The sequence below is a fragment of the Equus asinus genome, chromosome 2 (assembly GCF_041296235.1).
Source record: "Equus asinus isolate D_3611 breed Donkey chromosome 2, EquAss-T2T_v2, whole genome shotgun sequence".
NCBI lineage: Eukaryota > Metazoa > Chordata > Mammalia > Perissodactyla > Equidae > Equus > Equus asinus.
Window position 1 is genome coordinate 50,310,933 of NC_091791.1, and position 21,614 is coordinate 50,332,546.

At 36.4% G+C, this 21,614-nt stretch overlaps 1 protein-coding gene across 28 annotated transcripts in view; it reads right to left on the reverse strand.

The window, feature by feature from the left end:
• The window catches only part of ANK3 (ankyrin 3), a 624,902-nt gene that overhangs the window by 59,199 nt on the left and 544,089 nt on the right, over nucleotides 1-21,614 (reverse strand). For all 28 annotated transcript variants that reach the window (XM_070488170.1, XM_070488208.1, XM_070488264.1 and 25 more), the window contains 3 exons: nucleotides 19,867-19,973; nucleotides 14,763-14,987; nucleotides 11,828-11,982 (listed from right to left, as the gene is read on the reverse strand). In XM_070488170.1, coding sequence (XP_070344271.1) covers nucleotides 11,828-11,982; nucleotides 14,763-14,987; nucleotides 19,867-19,973 — 487 coding nt within the window. The remainder of the gene's footprint in view (nucleotides 1-11,827; nucleotides 11,983-14,762; nucleotides 14,988-19,866; nucleotides 19,974-21,614) is intronic.

Sequence of the window (21,614 nt, forward strand, 5' to 3'; positions counted from 1 at the left end):
AACTTGTTTTCTGAGAATAAAAGTCAATAGAAATATAAAAATAAAAAAATATTATTTAAAGATTGGTTTATAAAAAGAAACAATCTCTTCAAAAGCTACAGTTGAAGGCTAGGCTATTACACCCTAGGATATCTGCATAAGTAAGAAAATAAATGTCGTAGATAGTGGGTGAATGTGAGCTGTCAAGAGGAGGAGGTGAAAACCAGTTGGTAAAGTCACTACAGAATTCCTATGACCTGAAAATCTATCACAAGATCTTACTGGCCATCAACAGGACAGAGGTTACATAAATTATGATATATTCATACTATGGAATACTGTGCAGTATTAAGAAGAATGGGGTAGAAGTCCAAGGCATATTAAATGAAAAAGTCACAAAAAAATAACAATTGACTAATCACATCTTTACATGTCTATGTGTAAATTCATATAATTTACAGAAAAATTAAGGGAAGGGGTGAGATAGGAAAAGCATAATACATATTATAATGAATGTCTACTCATGTATTATTATATGGGTTAATACTACTACAAATACCAGTATTAAATAATAAATAATATACATAAATATAATACAATAGACTATTAGTGTTTAATGTAGATTCAACTCAAGTATATTTTTTTCTCTATTTCTTGCTTTAAAAAAAGGAAACTGAAATACAATAATAAAATGAGCTTAACTGAATGTTTGAAAGCTGGTAACTAAATGCCCAGTGGAAGAGAAGCTGTGGGAGGGAGAGGAAAGGGCTCTTGGCACTCAGCTGCTGTGAAGCCCTGACATTACGTGGCATCATGAGCACCTGACTGCAAGGCTTTTTATTCTGTTTATAATTTTGATAAATTATTGTGTATTAAAATTAGACTTTCTTTTCAGGAAATGTGAAGTACCCACAGTTAAATTATATTAACTTAAATGCTGTTTGATATCGTGGCCTGGTACACTGTAGATGTTCAACTGGGATCCATGAACAAAGAAACCAATTGGGAATTAATGAGACTCACACATTTCATACCAAGTAACTGCGTGAGTCTTTAAATCTTGCTCTAAAATATATGTAGTAGTAGAGACTGTTATTGTTTCTTCTTTTAATAGTTTTTTTAATTAAAAAATTGTGTGTGAAAAAGAGGCTCTAGTCTTCCTACTTTTTAATCCACAGTAAAGTCTATTATGTCCATGTGTTTCTAACTCAGAACTTACTGTTTACTTAATGCATGTTTACCCAAACTGAACTAAAAACTCATGAGACTATAAAACACTTCTGAAAGTGCTGTGTGGCAAACTAAAAAGGTACTTCAGAAAGATCAGATTTCCAGGCAAATAGCAAGTCTGATAATGTAAAAATGAACAATGCCAGTGTTCTTTCCAGGATTGAATTTATATGTATTCAGATTTTAAAATGGTCTCTTACTTAGGCCAGAGAAGCAGGAGTATATTACCAACAATCTGTACTTTGCTCCCACCCTTTACATACAGAGATAAACCCAAGAAAACAGTCTGCAGCAGAAATGTGATGCCTGTATCACAGTCGTACCTGCAGAAAACCAAGCTCCCAGTGCACTGTGTCCCAGACTGGCCAGATCACAGGCAGCACCAGTGCTGCTTATTAAAAGCACACATTCCTGGGCTTCTCTCATAGAGATTCTGATGTGGTAGGCCAGGGGTGGAACCTGAAAATCTGCTTTTCACACTCAATTCAGGTCTTGACATGTTTGGGAAGTGGGGTCTTAGAAGACTCCCACCCTATACCTGTCCTTAAAAATTCAGAACTTAAATTATTAAAAAGTGACAACAGGATTCTATGCGAAACAATACAAGGATGGTCCAGTATGAGAAGAGGAACTTAAGGGGCAATAAAAAATATCTATTACTTTTAAATGATTTTGTTTTTTAAAAGGATATGTACTCCGTCGCTATAGAATTAAAGGAGAAAAGGGCATAAAAATTAAGAAGTTCTTACCTTTCGGGGTGATTCATAATACCATAGTCTATGAAAAGCCCCTGGAATCCCTCTCTCTTTCTCTCTTTTTAATCTGTTACTAGCAAAGTTTTCACACACACAAAAAGATTAAAGGGAAAAGAGAAAAGTGAGTTCTGAAGTAGATAGTTTTGGCCAGAAGGGAGATTAAAATTTACACTTACTGAATGTCTACTTTGTGGCCGGTCAATTACTATTTAGCCCACATAGCATTTTGGTGAAGTAGGTGTCTGAAGTTCAGAGAGGTTAAGTGACTTGCCCATACTCACTCAGCTGGTCTGCTTGAGAGCTGAGATTAGAACGTAGGTCTAGGAGGAGAAGGGATGAAGTCACACAGACGTGGACTTCCACCACTGTGTAACACAGTGTCTTTGCAGACTACCTGGCACATAGGGGGTGGTTAAGTGTGTGAATAACAGATAGATTTGCAAATACCCTGGTCCAAAAGGTTGACATGACTTCTTATTGGCCCACTCTATAAGCTGAAAGTCCTGATTACAGTGGCACGTTCTGCGGCACCAGAAATGGAAACTAATGTTCTACAGCTTTCTTGCCTCGTTGATTAATGATAAATTTCTTAAGTAGTTTGTAACTCATTTAGTTTCTTTATTTGTAAAAGGTGGGACAGGATTGTCTGTAACTGAGATTTTGCAACAGAGCAATTAAGGATCATAAAATGCTTTGCAAATACAGTGGTTATGGAGGTCATAATACGATGAAGCATAAATAACAGGGTTGAAATCATGTTCCCACTAAATGAGTTACTCTAAAGCTTTCAAATGATCCTCCTGATTAGTCTTGTCTCTTTTATGTGCACATGATTAAATGTCTCGATAACTTGGTCAAATAGGGCCAGGACGCTCTTTCCTATATCAAATTTGTTTTCTGAAGCCTGTTTGTGACCTGGTCACTTTTGAGTGTGAACATCTATAAAAGGAATACAACCTCAAGGTTTCACAAAGGACCATTTCTATATCTAAGATTTAACTTCCGGCCAGGTGAATATTATACTCAGCTTGCTTCTCCAAGAATGGAGTATCTGATATTGAGGGGTGGGAAAAAATGGAGTCTTAGGATGTTAGAATTCAAAAGGGCAAGCCAGCTAGTATGAGTCTGTGGAAAGTCACTGGAAATAGGAGTTTGGGTTCAAATCCAGCTCTCCAACCAGTGACCTTGGACTTTGGACAAGTTCCTGAACTCTGAGCCACCCTACATTCCTCATCTGTAAGATGAGGATAAGAAAAGTTTCCTCTGGGGTAGATGTGACAAACAAATGATAGAAAACCACCAGCACAGTTGTATTCATGTAACAACTTAGGTTACATATTCTTTCCAAGGTGGCACAGTTTGGGAGTAGAGGAGAGTCAGAGAGCCAGTGTGTGGCAGATCTAAAGTTGGATTTTTTTTTTGCGCTTGAGGAAGATTAGCGCTGAGCTAACATCTGTGCCAGTCTTCCTCCACTTTACATATGGGTCGCTGCCACAGCATGGCTGATGAGTAGTGTAGGTCTGTGCCCGGGATCTGAACCCACAAACCCGGGCTGCTGAAGCAGAGTGTGCCGAACTTAACCACTATGCCACGGGGCCGGCCCCAGGTTGGATATTTTTAAACATCACACTATCTCTGTTGTGTATCTCTACAGTGTATAAATCTGAATTGATATCATTTCGATTTCATTGTTTTTTAAAACAAAAGTTCACCAATTACAGAAAATTAATTATCAGATAAATTGGAGGAAACAAAGGGAATAAATAAAAGGAAATAAAAAATGAAGGAAATAAATCTATAATATTCAACTCTGTAGAATATGTGGGACAATAGAGCACTTGTAATGTATTCACTGAAATATTTCAGGAAATTATAGACATTCATCTCTTTGGAATTAAAGTTCAACTCCATCTGAGTAAGCCCACTCAAGATGTCATAGGAAAAAACCCCTCAAATAACATAACTTGACCCATCTTCCTCAATATAAACATAATAGGAAACTTTCAATTTTTTTCCCACTTTTATTTTGAAATAATTATATTCATGAGAAGTTGAAAAGACACAGAGAGGTCCAGGCACCTCTAAAATTTTAGTAATTTAACTTTCTTCTTCAGTTCTGGTATCTGCTTTATGTCTGTCTGGATTAGCATTATTTTACATCTTTACTCAAGGTGGGACTTTGTTATTGACATCTGCACAATGGATTGAGTGCTAATGCTGCAGAGTGTCTGGAAACAATGATATTCCTTTGTTTTTCCCCACCAGGTTTAGCAATCCATATAATTTCTGACAATCAGATATCTTAAAGTTATTTTTAGAGAACTAATTTGTAATGATTACTGCCCTTTCTCTGCCTCTCCCGGCTTCCCTATTTGGTTGTGGCATCTCTTGAGAAAGTTGCTTTCTCTCTTGGGCATGGGTCCCTGAATTACTGAGGAAATGTATCACCAAAAGTGGGGGCATTTGCCTGGATACAAATCATTCATTTCTGCATTTATTCAACAAATTATGATGAGGTGACAACACTGTGCCAAGAGCTGTTATGTACACTGGGCATAATGGCTGTCAGCAAGTCTGAGCCAGGCCCCGCCTCACCGACTTTACAGTCCATCAAGGAAGAAGCAAAGGTTAAAGTTGCTTGTTATGAAAGAAGACAAGCCAAGCATTGTGGACATGTTTCCCAGGTGGCTCTAACTCAGTCTCGGGTTTAGGGCAGGCTTCCTGGAAGAAGAGAGTGAGGGAGGGGATGTTTGGCCATCTTGGAATAATCATTCTAAGGTTCTCCATGATTGCAGAAGGATCTGCTTCTCCATGTTTTTTCCAGAAAAATCTTCCTCCACATTTGCTTACTTTTCCTCTTGTGCAAATAAAAAGGCATGGCTTTCAGGCAATTAGCCGCATTATGTCACTTTCTTCAATCCTTTGTTTAAACCATTACCCCAGGCAAAAAACAACTAATACGGTCCTATCTTCAAAATCAGGATCATACATAATGCCTTAAAGCTAAACACCATAAATCAGTGACCCAGAATGTGCAGCAGATATGGAAGTGCTCTGAGCTACGAGGGGCCTAGGCCTGCTGTGTCTGGCACACTGGCCTCTACTCACGTTGATCCCAAAGGCAATGGAAACTTCCACCCAATCTCTCAGGCCTGCTTCACTGTCCTCAGAGGGCTAAGAGTCCCACTCTGACACGTGGGGCAGGGTGACTGATGTCATTATTTTGACTAATATTTCATAAAGACATGTAATTCTGGCAAATCCATATACACAGACATATATAAAACTTGGCATTATTAACTAATGCTTATTTCCTTTGGTCCTGTTTTCATTTCCCGACTAGTAGGTGTGGGGAACTGTTCTGGTACAGTCTCCTTTCCTTTTGCATTGGGGTGGGCATCGTTCAACTGACTTAAAATGACAGTTTTATGGTAACGGACTGAAAGCAAGTTAGTATTTTGTCACAGTTTAACCGTTTTTGGTATGCTTTTTTTTTTTTTTTGGCATCCCAACCACATTCCTGATTTGTTAAGTTCAATTTTTCTTTTTCCTCCAAAATTTTTCAAAATTGTTAATAGATTTCTCCAACAGATGGTGCTGTGTACAACCTAAAGCTCCATATTTCACTTGTCAGTGCTCAACTGCTGCTACAGTCTAACTTGACACTTTAAGACTATTTGTCTCATGGCTGATAAATTACAAACAAGTCAGTTCAATTGAAATGAACCAGAGTAGCAATTTTTAACTGAGAAGTCTGTTTCTAAAATATTGTTGATATAGTTAGATAATAAATTATGGAAACTTTATTTTCTGTTACATAGCATTATAAATATCACTTTTCCTTTCTTGCTTCAGTTTATAATAAAACAGTATAATTATTTAATTTAACATATATCATCTTAAAGTCTCATTTGCTCTCATCTGAAAGTTAAGCAATGACAAGGGAGAGAATATTTTCCTAGCATTATAACACTGTTTGGAGAAATTCAGCAACATTTTCTTCTAATATAGTGATTGAGATTTAAAAATAATAGCATAATCCATATATCCTCAAAGCAATCATGTGATACTTCTTTTAAAACCTAATAGATATGTAAAACAAAGGCAATGGAGACTTCCACCCAATCTCTCAGGCCTGCTTCACAGATATGTAAAACACTGTCGAGAGCAGCATTATCTAAGTATGATGTAAGCCACATCTGTAATTTTAAATTTTCTTACAGCCACACTAAAAAATAAAAAGGAACAGGTGAAATTAATTTTAACGATGTTTTATTTAGCCGAGTTTATCCAAAATATTATCATTTCAAGATGTAACCAATGTAAAAATGATTACTAAGACATATATTGGGGGTACTGAGTCTTCATATATCTGGTGTATTTTACGTTTGCAGCACTTCTCAACTTGCACTGCCCCATTTCAAGTGCTCTGTAGCCACATGTAGCTAGTGGCTACTGTATCGGACAGTGCAGGACTAGAGCCTTTCTCAAGCTCTTCAATTTTTAAGTCAAGACTTCTAAGGAGGAGGGATTCTTCTACTAGTAAATACTCCCAGGTCCGGCATAACCGCAAAATACAAAACACCCCTTGGGGTCTGACTTTGGAGGCACAATTTTTAAACATGTTTAATTGAACTTTGTGCGTTCAATTAAAGAAAGGTTTTAATTAAACTTACAAGTGGATTCAATTTGATGCACTTTAAAGGTGATGTTTTTGGGAGGAACAGGAAGATTATTTTCTGTTTTGCTGTATCTTTTTCTCTGCTGAGAAAACATGAATTGACAAGTGCTAGAAAAAGATCTACGTCTGCCGCCAAACAGAAAAGTTGCTCCTGCCACCTGACACCTTAGTGGTAACAGCAGGTTCTTCACACCCAGGCCAACTGTCCTCTCTGTCACTTTAGACTCTTACTCCCATAGAGCTTTGCTAACACACCTGCTTCATTAGCATAACCACTGATACTTTTGTCTCTGGGCTTGCCAGTGACAGAAATAACTCTTAACTCCACCTTATTTTACAACAACAATTGTTCCCAAATACACACCACCTCTTTTTGAGTCATATAAGAAGAAGGTACCTTGATTAGCTACAAAAAATTTAAATCGCAGCTGACATTTATGTAACATTTTTATTCCACACAGCACTTTCACTCCTTCATTTGAGTATATACAGAGGCAAAAAAGTATTGTAGAAAAACACCTAGATTTGGAGTCAGAAGTCCATATTTGGGAAGTCTAGATCTATTTACTATTTCCTGATTGGGTGGTGGTGATGGAGTGAGTGTCACCATCATCAACGGTGACCAGGGCTTCCACTAGCCCTGGTGGTGTTTTTGTGTGATTTGGAAAAGGGGTCCACTTGGGGTGGACACGGCCCTGCTGATATATGGCTTCACAACTAAACAGTAGCTTTGAGAAAATTAGATAAGAGTGCCCCTTGTCCTCAGGCCAGTGTCAGAGCAGATGGCTTGGCAAGCAGAAGAGGCAAGATTTCAGCCGCTACTTGCTCTCCTACACTAGTATACATGGCAGCCATGACTATGACTAGCATTGATTGAGTGCTTCTCACATGTCAGACACCGTGCTAAGATCTTTACATATTAGCTCATCTGTTCCCCATTAGTTCCCTATAAGGTGTCCTCACTTTACAGATTTAACCTCAAGTTCACAAAGATTGAGTACTTGGTTAGGGTCACACAGCTAGTAAATGGTGGGGCCAGGATGGGAATTCCAGTCCATGTGACGTCCATAGATCATGATCCCAGCCACCACATTACACTGGGCAAGTCACCCTCCTCCTTGAACTTGTCTTTCCCTGGAGTTAGTCTAAGCACTAAATTTGATTAGGCACATGGAAAGGCTTTGCAAGTTTTAAAATACTATATTTTCTATACTATATAGAATCATAATCTAATCTTTACAATTGTGTTGTTTAGTAAAAATCAGTGATCAAAATATCAGCCAAGATGATTTTTAAATACTTGAGTTTTAAGATTTTCAGAGAAGAAGATGCAACAGGTCTGGTTATAAAAGGAGCATATAATTACTATAAAGTAGCACATAGAATTCATTTATGGAAAAGAAGGTTAAAAAGGAGGCATTTACAATAAGATAGGTATTATCAAAATTCACTTGCCATAGATGACAGATAAGGCTTAACTGTCATGAAGTGGGGAAATTAATAGGTTAAATAGCAGTAGAATGATTTCTCTTTTTCTTTAAGGAAGTCTTGAGTGATCTGTCACTAGTTTATTTTATGTATTATTTTTATCTTGTTAATTAACAACTATCCAGGAACAAAAAAAGGCAGATGGGAACCAAGTGGGGAGTGTAGAACATAACACGAAACCTGCTAACCTGTGCTTATATTTCGTTTCGCACGAGAGCTTTGACTATTTGGACCTTGAAGAGAAAGAAGGGTTGGTTTTTTTAGAGATGGAGTGATATTTTTTTTAGCTTGTCTGTTTTTGGAGGGGGGATATTCCAGTGAGAATGAAGTGTCTTTGGGAACAGGAGCAGGGTGGTGGTAAGTGGGGCTTGATCTTGGTGTGAAATCTGATTAATTGAGCTTCAGTTAAAAAAAAGTATGTACAGTGGTTCCTTCATTATTGTTATTTTAAAATTTAACACATGAAGAAAACCATGGTGCCTTGAAAATTCAGTTATTATTTTTGCTGCAGTGGCCTTCGGTGCTTGAGTCTTTAAATCTGGAAGTTTTTATGTTTCTTTTTAATTGTCGAAAATGGAACCAAAGTTTATCTGGTCTTTAAAAATGTAGCAAAGAAACTATTTCCAAGGTAACACACAGAATCCAGGACCAAGGGCTATATCACTGTTTCTTTAAAAGATCTAACAGATGCCCTTAGTATGGCAGTGTTTGGGGCATCATTTATCTAACCAAAGATATGACTAATTCCTATTTGAAAATTGCTTTGTTAAAAAGAAAGTGAAGACATGTCAGCATGAAATCATGGAAGTCCATTCCATAAATAAACCTTAAAAAATCTTTTCAAAATTATACTTCTGCCTCATAGGACATACTATATACTCAAAAACGAAGGAGAATATATTATTAGAGTAGTCAGTGTTTTTGCTAGAACTGCAGTGTCTACTGAGGTAGCCACTGGCCACATGTGACTATTTGAAATCAATTAAAATTAAGCAAAATTAAAAATTACCTTCCTCAGTTGCATTCGTCACATTCCAAGTACTCAAGAGTCACATGTGACTAGTGATTACTGTTGGGCAGCACAGCTATAGACTACTCCCGCCATAGCAGAAAGTTTTATTGGACAGCACGGTCTCAGAATATTCAATATTTGTCCTAGATGATTGTTACTTTCTCAGAACTTTCCTCAAAGTAAATGATCCTCTTTAATGTTTCTCTCCTGGAGGTTAACAGTAATAAACTTTGGGGTAGAGGAAATAGACTACTGAGCACTTTGCTCCAAATAGCTACATATTATAGTGAGGTTCCTCCTTCTGCCCGCTCACCAGGATTGGGTGAGCCCTCAGTCAGCACTGAGCCTCACACTGGTGATTCACAGGTGACTCAAACGCATACCTGCCCTCAGGAGCTTACAGTATCAAGGTAGCTATCCCTTAAAAAAAAAAGAAAATCCTTCTGTTGTAGATGCTGCATTTTAAAAAGTAGCAATCTATGTTTGCATTTAAGAAATACTGGATGGGGTCAGCCCCGTGGCCAAGTGGTTGGAGTTCTGCATGCTCTACTTCAGTGGCCAGGGTTCATGGGTTCAGATCCTGGGTGCAGACCTGCTCCACTCATCAGCCATGTTGTGGAGGCATCCCACATACAAAGCAGAGGAGGATTGGCACAGACGTTAGCTCAGGGCTAATCTTCCTCAAGCAAAAATAAGAGGAAGATTGGCAACAGATGCTAGTTCGGGGTGAATCTTCATCTCAAAAAAATAAAAAAGAAATACTGGATACATGAAAATATTTTTATACTTTATTTTCCCTAAAACAAAAAAAACTATCCCTTATAGAAAACCCATTTCTCTTATTCTGTCCATTTTTTAGCCTAAATCATCTGTATTCTTTTACTATTTTCAAAATGCAAATTCAGTTCAGTCTCTTAGGATTTATTCTTTTTAACACTTTCGATTGTGTTTTCTTGTAAATTTCCTTATAAGAGAATGATTATATTTCATGCTTTAAAATAAGGTAATAAAAATTAGAACTCTTAATTACCACTGCATGTTCCTATCTGTCAGAAATCATTCGAAATTGTAGATGGTATGTGATATAAATATCAATATCAGGCATAAATATTTAATGTCTACTCATTAAATGTATAACATTTAAAATGACCAGTATTCTAGACCTTTAAATCTAGAGGTTTGTAGGAATTTTCCTCTTTAGATTTATTTTCTTCTCCACAGGACACCCATTTCTAAAATAAGTGGGATATAGTTCAAAGTCTTTGAAAATAAGTAGAACTAGATTTCAATCCCAGTGCTGCTACTTGGTTGGGGTAACCTTAGATAAATTATTTGACTTGTCTGAACTTCAGTTTCCTTATCCATAAGTAAGATTAAAACTACCTCCAGTGAAGTGCTATGCTTTCATTTAAAAGTTTCATATATACAGGCATTTATCAGTGCCTCATGAATGCCAGACACTCGGCCATTGTCAGCTTCCCCCTACTTTGCTCTAAAGACATCTTAAATTCTTGGTTGGCTGTGATTAACTATGTCCTATGCAAAACCTTTAGCATGACAATTTTTTTAATAGAATGAATATAGTAGTGACAATAGCTGATATTTATCAAGAGCTTACTATGTGACAAGGGCTGTATTTCATAAGTGCTTCATATAATTATTTCTTCTCAACAACAGCCCTATGAAGTAGGAAGGTAATCTCTATTTTACAGCAGTAACAGGCTCTCAGGGATCAAAGAATTTGCCCACAGTCATCCCTCAAAACCCTGGAGTCTGTCTAGCTCCTTTGTCCACACTTTGAAACCAGGAGGGACTATGCTGGATGCACTCCAAAAATCAGTGAATTAAATGCTAAGAGAGTGAACTTTATGGTATGTGAATTATATCTCCAAAAAAGCTGTTATTTAGAACAATTGCTAAATTTGTAGTGATTAGAAGTCAGTATAAAATAAACACTGGCTTTATTTTGTCGTCAGCTTGGTCTCTAATTGATTTTCACTTTTTTTAAGGAAAACTCTGCATCAAGTACCTATTCTCAAAACAAGTCTATTCCCGATACCTGCTAAGAAAAACTGCTTGATTCTAAGCATCAGACAGCCTAGGAAGGTGTGGTTGAGAAAGCGACGTGTCCAGCTATGCATCAGTCTCACCAGGTCAGAGAATAAGACGCCGAAGCATCACAGGCTCTAATAACTAGCCTGAAACTTATTTTTCTTAAAAACTGATTATAGCCCAAGAGAAAATATAAATTCCTGAAGAATAATAAAATAATCTGGGAGAAAACTGAGATAAAAGAAGGGGTCCAGAAATAATAATTCCAAAAATAAAATGCGAATGTATTTTCTTCAAATACTCTGCATGCTTTGCATACCTTCCACTATTATTCCACCCTCTCCTTACACATTTTTGACTTAGAAAACTTTCTTGGGTTTTGGAGAGATTGATATATTGATCAAAGACTGAAAGAATCACCAGAATATTTGTGCATTAGTATTGTGGGGGAAAAAGTTTGTTAGATTATGTGGAACTTCATGCCTTAGAGAAAGAAAACAGCAATAAAGGCTGAGGAACCTGATTCCCAGCTTAAAGTACAAACGTGTGAAACTGAAGTACTGCTTCCTTTAGTCATTCCTTTGAGTTCTGCCTGCAGACATTTACAAAACAAGCAGCTGTCATAATTACCTTCATCCATGCCATTAAGTAATTCAGTTAAATCTTCATTTTTGCTGTCAAATTGATGCTCCTTCCATGTTTCACCATTTTCACTTCGAAGAACAATGAGTTCTCTCTCTTTGCCTCTCATAGACCCAAAGTGAGGGATTTCCACTATGACAGGGCTGGAAAAAAAATCCACATTATTTTGGTATCAAATTAAATATATTTATAGTATTATATTTTTAAAAATGTTTCATTAACAGTATTCATTTGAAAATCAGAGGTGCCACTAAGGTTGGGAATGATTTCAAAGCTGCAGAATCATTTGCTAATTAAATAATATATTAGAAGCCTGAAAACATGCCATCATTCATTCATTCACAAACAATTGTTGAGGGCCTACCATATGTTAGGCATTGGATTTAATGGTGGGGGGGGGAAATATTCGGCACATATAAACAAGAATTTTGAATCAAAGAATTAAAAATTATTAAAATAGACCATAAGAAAGAAAGTTGGTCCATTTTTAAAAACACAATAGGTATATTATACAAAATGCTAATGAGTTAAAAGGACACAGTCATTTCCTTAAAAAAGAAATTCTATAAATTTCCTATTTTGAAAGATTACTGATTTTTCTCTTTCCCTTAGCAAGAAAACAATATAACAATCCACTACCTCCAGTAGTTTCCATGACTTTCATGGCCTGTATAGTTAAGACGATTTCTCTGATTTTCAATTTATAAAATGGTAGTGGGCAGCTTAATTTCCTAGCTCTAGGATAACCTGCAGTGGAATATTTCAACTTTCTGAAAAAGCACTTGTTGATTTGAAATTGTCATATAATGATATACTAATTTTTGACAGTGTCCTTTTGCAAAAGAATGTAAAAGAACGGCTGCAAATTGAAGACAGCCAGTCAAGCCACGGGAATAATTTCGTCAAATTTTAAAAATAGGATAAATACTAAAAAAGATGAATGGAAGTAAGCAGACCACAATCACACACAGTTTACATAGTTGGATTGTGCAGCTTTATTTATGACATTTAAGTAGACAGTATCATTATTCTCCTACAGAGGTTGTATGTAACCTCACCTCTTAACCTATGTGTTTATGTACATGTGATAACAGAAGATAAAAGCTTAAATAGGTAGGATCATCATGACGGATAATAGGTGTAAAGGTCAAATTAAAAATCGTGAATATTTGATTTATTACAAAAGTATTCACTTAAAATGGGATGATAAATATAATCTTAGTTTTGGCAAAATAATTATCATTATTCAAATTAAGGATTTAAACATTTTTTATAATGTCTTTATTTTTTGACAGGTAGAAACAAAATCAACTATTCCTAATAGTGTTAATAAATTCAAGAGTTTTTAAGATAGTTACCCTAGTTTTTAACCACATCTGATGATTAGATATTGCTTTCTTTATTTTTTTTTGAGAACTAGATACAATCTTTGCAGGTTAATGGATCAGATACTGTCTCTGTACATATTTAAGGAAAGTGGCTTGGTGTATGACATTCAGCGGTACTGGAGAGAAGGTATGGACAAGCTCTCTGACCAAGGTGGGAGCCAGGCATAACTGTTCATAACAGGTCTCTTCATGCAGACAGCCAAGGCAGACATACCGATCAACGGACAAGCAGCGACCAACAATACCAACACATTTCAGCTCCAACAAAGCAAAACAAAATAATTCAATAACTTCAGTAGAATATTCTACCTTCTGCCTATTTGGTTTTCTTTAAATATCTTGTATTCCCACCATTTTTCAAAATCAGTTTACTTACTGATGACTTCTCCTTCTCAAAGCCCATAAAGATTACTTAGTATAGATAAGTACTTTAAAAAAATGTAACTCCACACACATACATATATATATATACACACACATATATATATATATATACACACACATATATATCATTTATAGCAAATGTTGATTCAAAGCCTGCAAATTACCGTTTCTTACACTGGGTTAAAATTAGGCTGTCAGTCTGTCTTAAAAACTATCATATTCAGTTGAAACATTTCAAATTAAAGAAAGGTTTACAAAAGCACAAATTTATGAAAGCATAACGCTTGCAGTGAATTTCACATGCTTGAAAAGCACAAGATAGGTAGCGGTGCGACATTAAGTCAAGCCACTATGATTTTTTTTTTCTTTCAGTGACACACATCAACTGAAAGCATTAAAAACTGAGAAAATTAAAATAAAATTAAGACAAGAATAAGACTATGGTGTGACAGAAAAAAATTGGAAATGGAAAAAGAATTGTAGACATTCTGTATCTTGTCTATAAAGATCCTACCCAATAAATTTTGTTCCTTGAGGCCCAAGCTGCAGGATTCGGCTAACCAAGCTCTCACCCTCATTTACAGGGGGAGGATTGGTAGGAAGATGCAGTTTACTGAATAACATCCATGCAGCAGGAAGAGAAACGAGAAGGGGAAATTGTGAATAAACTGTCAGTCACGACAGAGCCTGCCTGATTTGCACCCAAGTGCCACCTCGGAAAACGAATTAAGTTTATTTTTCCTGTTTGTAAAATACCGTATCACAATGGATTGTTTCCCTAAAAATTATCTTTAAAAAGACGTGCACCCAAAGTAGCCATTTATTCAACATGGTGATATAATTCCAGCATCTCTATTTTTTCCTAAGAATGGTGCCTTGACTTCCCCGGGGGCTGCTGGGTTCCGTGCACTCACTGAGCAGAGAACATGCTTCTTGGTTAGTAAAAGCTTTAACCAGCAAACTGAGTTAAGGAAGTATCAGCCTAGTAGCTTTCCACAGAGCTTTGTGACCCTTGACACTATATGAAAAGTTTACTTAATCAAAATGGTTCAACTCAGTCATTTTAATAGTTAACTACTTGAGTTAACAAGGGTAAAGAAAATCAAAGACGTGGTGTGAGGGCCAAAATTAAAACTGACAGAATGACTTACCCTAAAAATTGTGCCCCTGCAGGACCCATTTCTACCAGCCTACTGGCTAATCCCTCTCCTTCCACCATGGGGGGTGGGTTGGCCAGTTTATGCCTCTTTACCAAACGGCAGGTGATTCGGGTGGGGGCTGTACACTTGCGGGGAGGAATTATGATTCTCATCCCGTGGTGACGGCTTCCTCTCATGGAGCCGCCTCTCGCGTCGACCATAAAGCTGACCAGAAACCTGCAGGGAGAAGATCAAAGGCCACATCAAGGACAGAAATAAACCATATTCACAGGAGGTTTGGAAATGAAATGTTCAAGTTTAAACTGACAGACAATGTAGCTATCATTTCCTGTCTTTACAAATAAATTGGAAGTCAATACGGTGGAGTCACATCAAACATGCATTTAACTTGTGAACTTGGCAAAAAGTGAAACATGACAACTTATTTTTGGTGGAACGTGGCCCCCTAACGGAAGCCAACCACTTTGTCAGATGCTCAAATTGAAGGAACAGTGGATGATTCAAAGTTGGAATAAAAACTGGCTTTTACAGGACTATCATACATTTAAAACAAAAAACAGAACCACTGTTAGGTGGTTTCTCTTGGTGGTTTAAGCTATATTCAAGGGTCATTTTAACTATAAATGGTTTTAGCCAAATGCTGACTATGGAATCTCTCTCCTCTGACAAGTAAGATGAAACTCCACAGTATGTCTTAACATGTACAACTCATAAAAACAATGTATATTTAATCACACCAACACTCTAATTTTTACTATCATAAAGCAGAATATGAGAATAAAAGTAGAAGACTAGTTTTGCTAAGGCAGAGTTGAAGGAAGGGGTTTAATTTTTTCAGTATAAATTTGGCTTTAAAATAACCTACATTTGAATATCTGTACAGCAATACAAAAGTGATAACTTAGGACTTAGACTTTTCAGAAAATGTCTCAATTATATAATTCTGTCATTGGCCTTTATATTCAAACTAATGAGGAAAAAACATTTGTCTGCATGTAGATATGAAAATGTAAACAAATTGTGTCATATCTGGGTAAATGCATATTGGAATTCTTGATTCTTATCATGTCCTCGTGGGAAAAGCCCTCCGCAAGTCCTCCCACCATCGTCACGGTGTCGTTGTAAAGCGCTCTGGTGAGCATGAACCAATGGGTCTGACAGATGGAAGAGTGCAAGTCAGACAGGGGAACAGAAACCTGTATCTTCACATTCTAATTTTCACATGTGAAAAAAGGGTTCTTACTGGAACAGCACCAAATGTTGATAATTAGAAAATTGTTTGAATACCTACAGTATTTTTTGGGGGAAATAATCCCATCCATCAAAACCCTCTACTATTTATTCATCTAAAAACAGTTCTAACATCCTATATATAGATTTTAGGACTTTGCATGGAGGCCCAAGCTGGGGACCCTTTCCTAAAGGGTGATGCCTCTTGACCTCGGAAGAGTAACCTCTTCAACAAAGCAAATGGACCTGCCATCCCCACAAAGAGAGGCAAAAGCATGGGGATGACTTTTCAGCCAATCAGATTTTCAGAACCAACTCCAGTCATCAGTGGGGTGGAATCAACTTCACACCTTTTTGCTCATTTTGGATTTGGCCATTTTCCTCTGGATTAATTTGTTTTTGCTAATATTCTACCTACCTTGAGAGACTGGGACCACCATGATATTCAAAGTAAGAGGGGAAAAGACTGACCCCCTCAAAAACAAAAAGAAAACAACAAAAAACACTCCTCATTGTCAGACAAAGATACTGGTTCACTTGTACAAGTGTCCGCATGAATCGTCTCCAGTGCTAAATGATTCAGAGCTCACTTCAGACTGCTCTGGGGAGCCTGCAGTTTCTCAGACATACACATGTTTAACAACTACTTTTACTCAGTAGCAAAGGCAACATGGCAATATTATAAAAGAAGCCTAAGACAAAATCTGATCATTTCCAGCATTTAGTATTTAAAATCAACTCATGATTGGAAATAATAGTTACAGAATGGATTAAAAATGACTCCAGATAAACTCTGATTTTGAAAATTCAGTTGTATTAGTACAGATAAACACTGGAGTGTTTACACTGAGAGGGCAGTGTTTGCCCTGGCAACAAACAGCTGAGTCTCAATGATATAGACAGCAATGCAGATCAGGTCTGTCCTGTTCACCGCTGACCTGCAGGGCCGAGCACAGTTCCCGCACATAAGTAATGTTTACTGAACAAACTAACGAACAAAACTATGTTGTTAAGCGTGTTCAGAAACTGCCTAGGTCAGACTTGGTTACTAATCTTAAAATATGTATACATACGTAGGAAAAAATATATGAATAAAACTTGTAGCTCAGCAGGTCAAAGTAGTGTAAGGAGGTTATCAATGTCAATAGAAAAATATTCCAGCTACAAAGAATATTAGAACCAAATGGGAAAAAATGACTTAGATGATTTTAATGACAATTGGAAGAAGCTCTTTCTCTGTGTTGTGCATTAACACCCAGTGCATAGCTGGTGCTCAATAATGATCATTTATTGTTCTAAGGTTTTCAACTTTACAGAGTCAACAGACTGAGGAAAGGTGTGAGTATATGTTAAGCAGGATATGGGTCCTAATATTCACTAACATTATGACACACAGTGATTGTTTTCCAAACTCATTCCTTACATATTCTGTGCAAAATAAAATATCATGCAACATAACTTATAGAAACAAATTAAAAGGTGATGTTTAACCATATTTGTATCTTACTAATATTTTAACTACAGCAGGAATTCTACAAATGATCCTAAAGCTAACACATGAATGTTTCTAGTTTAGCAACAGCGGGATGACAAATGCTGATACACTACAGACATTGACACAATCTAACTGTGGGGAAAATTCACATAAATTAAAAATACAAAAAAGGATGGTTCACATAAAGGACACAGTTATCACCTTGAATCATACTGAGGAAGTGGAGAAGAATAGCTGCAAAATAATTTAGAAAGCAAATGGGAAAAATTAATATAAGATAATTAGAAGCAAGCAACAGAAAATGTCAATGACAAGCAAAGGAAAAATAAAAACCATCAGAAAATGAAACCAAGGCATTTGGTATTTGTGGGACAACCTGGAAAAATATTTGCCTTAAATGGCTATGTAAGCGACTCCACAGACCTGGCATTAGTGAACTATTTCCAAGTGTATACCAAGTCTGTATTTTCCTTTTCAAATAAACCCACGCTAGCTGCCATTACTTTTGCTTTCCTGCACACATCTATTGTCTTCAATAAGTTCAAGGGGAAGGAGAGATAATTTGCATGTTCAAATACTTCATTGTTTCCAGTGTATGGGGAAGTTCATTTCTGATTTTATTATCCTAGACTCTCTCAACTTCTCAGTTTACTAAATTAAACCTTCGTACTTTTCTTTCCTATGTAGAGAGTACAAGGTGCTGGTTCTAGACCTTTCTAACATGGTGGCAATTCAAGCTTGAGTCAAAGAACTCTTCAACATGTCTGCCCACTGAGTGTATCAAGTATTTTATATTTTCCATCTCAACTCTAATTTTTTTTTACTTTTGCAATTTTAGACCCGTATACTTCTAAAATAATTGTGTACATATTTTAAGCAGTTTAAAAAATTAATATTACTATAATTAAAAGTTTTTCTAATTGAATTAAATGCAATGTTAATGACTCAAAGACCACCATGTAGTTTATAGTTTATAAAGCAGTTTCAAGTAATTATTTCCATTTGAATGACATTGCAGCGATTTATTTTTCAGAATTGTATTGTTACAAACCACAGTTCTTTAAAAATACTTGAAATAACCTGCAGGATTATTCTGAGTAGCAGACGTTTCATCTGTAAAATGGGGATAATGAGTAAAACCTCTCTCACGATGTCCTTGTAAGGTTCAAATAAATATTAAGTAAGACAATACATGTAAAAGATTTAGCACAATGCCAGGTACATGAAAAGCACTAGGTAAATGTTAGCTATCACAATTTATTTCAATTAAAAGCAGCAGAAAATCCTTCATGTACTACATAAGGTACTTTGCAAATGTTAATTACTGTTAATTTAATTCCAAATTAATCTGCCCTTGTCCTGGATCACAACTAATTTATGGCCTAAATGCCAATTTCAGAGTGAAAATACCTTGCAATTTTCATCATCTTAATGAATTATTTCTATTCCATTTGTAGGGATGTCTGCTATTCCACTTTTAATTACCTACAGGTGAAGAATCCAATAGCTAAACGTACATGGATTAAAGCAGGCCACCGTTTAGCCGCCTGCCTCAGACTGTGCCGGCCCGTGGGGGCAGCAGTGAGGGACCCGCTTGACGTGGTCTTGCCCATACCACTTCTGGTGCACATACACTGGTACCCTCACTTTCTAAAAGTGAATTTATTTTCTTTTTTAAGTTCCTTTCTTTTTTTCTAATTGTAATCTAATACAAGTTAATCATAATTTTTTCCAGGAATGCAGAAGGTACCAAACTTGATCTGGAGGTTTCAAATTTATATTTTCTTTTTAAAGGGCAATCACACAAAACAAATCATCTGTCAAATCAAAGGCCTATATCATATGAGAAAAAAAATAACACCAGAGCTTACTGCTTATTTAAAAACTAAATAGTTAAATGAAAATTTTCTATCACTCAAAGCAAAGCACAAAAGCAGTCAAACAGTGAGGTAAATGAACAGAAATACCTACATATTTAATTGTTTTATTTGAAAGGAAAATCAGATACTCTGAAAAAAACTTCATTTGAATAAAGTAAAATTAAGAGAAATGATTAAATTTTTTTTAATTGAAAAAGAAAATTAAAGACCTAAAAGTAGTACTAGAATAGTTAGGAAATTTTTATGGACCAATACTTTAATTTCCTTTCCAACACTGTGTTTTTATCAGTAAAAAGAGATACACAAGTTTGCTTAGAAAAAATATTTACTAATGATTTACAAACATATGTCACATATACTTACTAATGAAATCCTTTAGAAGATCAGTATTTCATACATATGAAGCTTGTCAACATGAATTTATTACTGCAAGTAATAAATGCAATGGTAATTTAATAGGATAAAGACAATCGACTTTTAGGTTGCTTACCCAGAATGAACAGGACTTGAGACAAGATTGACATTGTCCAATGTGTCTGCAGCCCAGCTATAATGTCTAAGAGAATCTGAATCAAATTCTCTCGTGAATGTTAGATGCTGAAAAATAAAATGATATATGGCATCAGCAAGCAACACAAGACACTGGTTTTTCTGCACCTACAAAATCTACCTGTATCTCTCTGTGAGTCCAGATTAGTCTAACATTCAAAATAAACACTTTTTATCTACTCCTCTATAGGTCTACATTGAAGTTTCAAGAATTAGAAAATAAAGCTTATTGATGTGCTGTATTATTTCAATCTTTTAAAAAAGCATCTTGAATAATTGGCAAGGCAAAAGGAATATCACAGAAGCAATTCTAACCATGATTTTAAGCACTTGAACACATCTCTAAATTGATCCTACGACAACTGTAAAATTCTTTCCCAAATCTCAAAATAAAAATAAAAAATTCAATCTTGATGACTTGTGTTTCCATTTGGGGCAGAGTAGCTAGCAGCAGCTTAGCGCTGCCGCCAAGTACACCAGAGAAGCATGGAAATCATTGCTGACTCAGGTAGGGAACAGCTGAGGCCCCAACTAGAGGAGCTGTACTCTGCAGAGGTGAAGATTTTGAAGAGCTGAGCTGACGCTTTGTTGCCATTTTAAACTTGGGGGCATTTGTCATTTACCAGTGCAGACAGAATTTGGGCTTTGCACCTACAGGGGCCACTGCTGAAGAAGAGGAAAACCAAGGGAGTTCTGGCGGACAGTTGGGTACCTCAAGCAAGCTCCAGATTTCCGTTAAGAGCACTTGCTGAACCCTGGAGCTGTGCAGAACAGGAAGTTAAACACCTAACTAGAGAAGCTCTGAAAGGGACAACAGAGATTGTCGGTAGTTTCCTGAGAAAAAAGATTTAGAGTTTGGGACTTGGAAGGGGAGAAGACTCAGAGATCACACCAGAATTTCAACTAAGGATCCCAAAGGGCCAGGGACAAACCAGAGGTGGTCTCAGCTTTACCAGGGTGGCAAACCAGCCTACTTCAGCAAAATCTTGATTGGATTAAAATAGTCAGCCACCACGCCATTTGCCTAGCAGAGGGAGGGTAAATCCTCTATGGAGGAATGTATCATCATTGGGTGTGTCCTGTCTACAACTTTCTTATACATGATGTCCAGCATGCAATGAAAAAGTACCAAGCATGGCCAGAGCACATGAACAAAACCAGAAAAAAAATCCAGATACTATAAACAGACTCACCGGTCTCCCTACATTTTCAAGTATGCTAATAAGAACTTTACAATAACCATGATTAGTATATTTAAGAAAATGGGGGAAAGATGGAGAAAAAGAAATTAAAACGTGGATAATTCAACAGAGCACTGGAATATATGTAAGAAAGAATCAAAGGGACGTTTGTCCAGTTCTAAATACACTGTCAGTTGTTGACTAGACACAATAGAAAACAGGGTTAGTAAATTAGAAGTGTAAAGGGAAAAATACATAAAATGAAGGATAGATTTAGAAAAGAATGGAAAATACAGAAAATAGTATGACACAGTGAAAGGTTTTAACATATGTGTAATTGGACTCACTTTCAGAAGTAGAAGAGAGGAATAAGGCAGAAGCTGTATTTGAAAGGAGGATGGCTAAGAATGTTCTAAATCTGATGATAGATATCCCACAGACTAAAAATAAAATAAATCTCAGTTTTTGCCCTGCTAAAGATCTGCTGCCTACTGAAACCCCAGTAAAA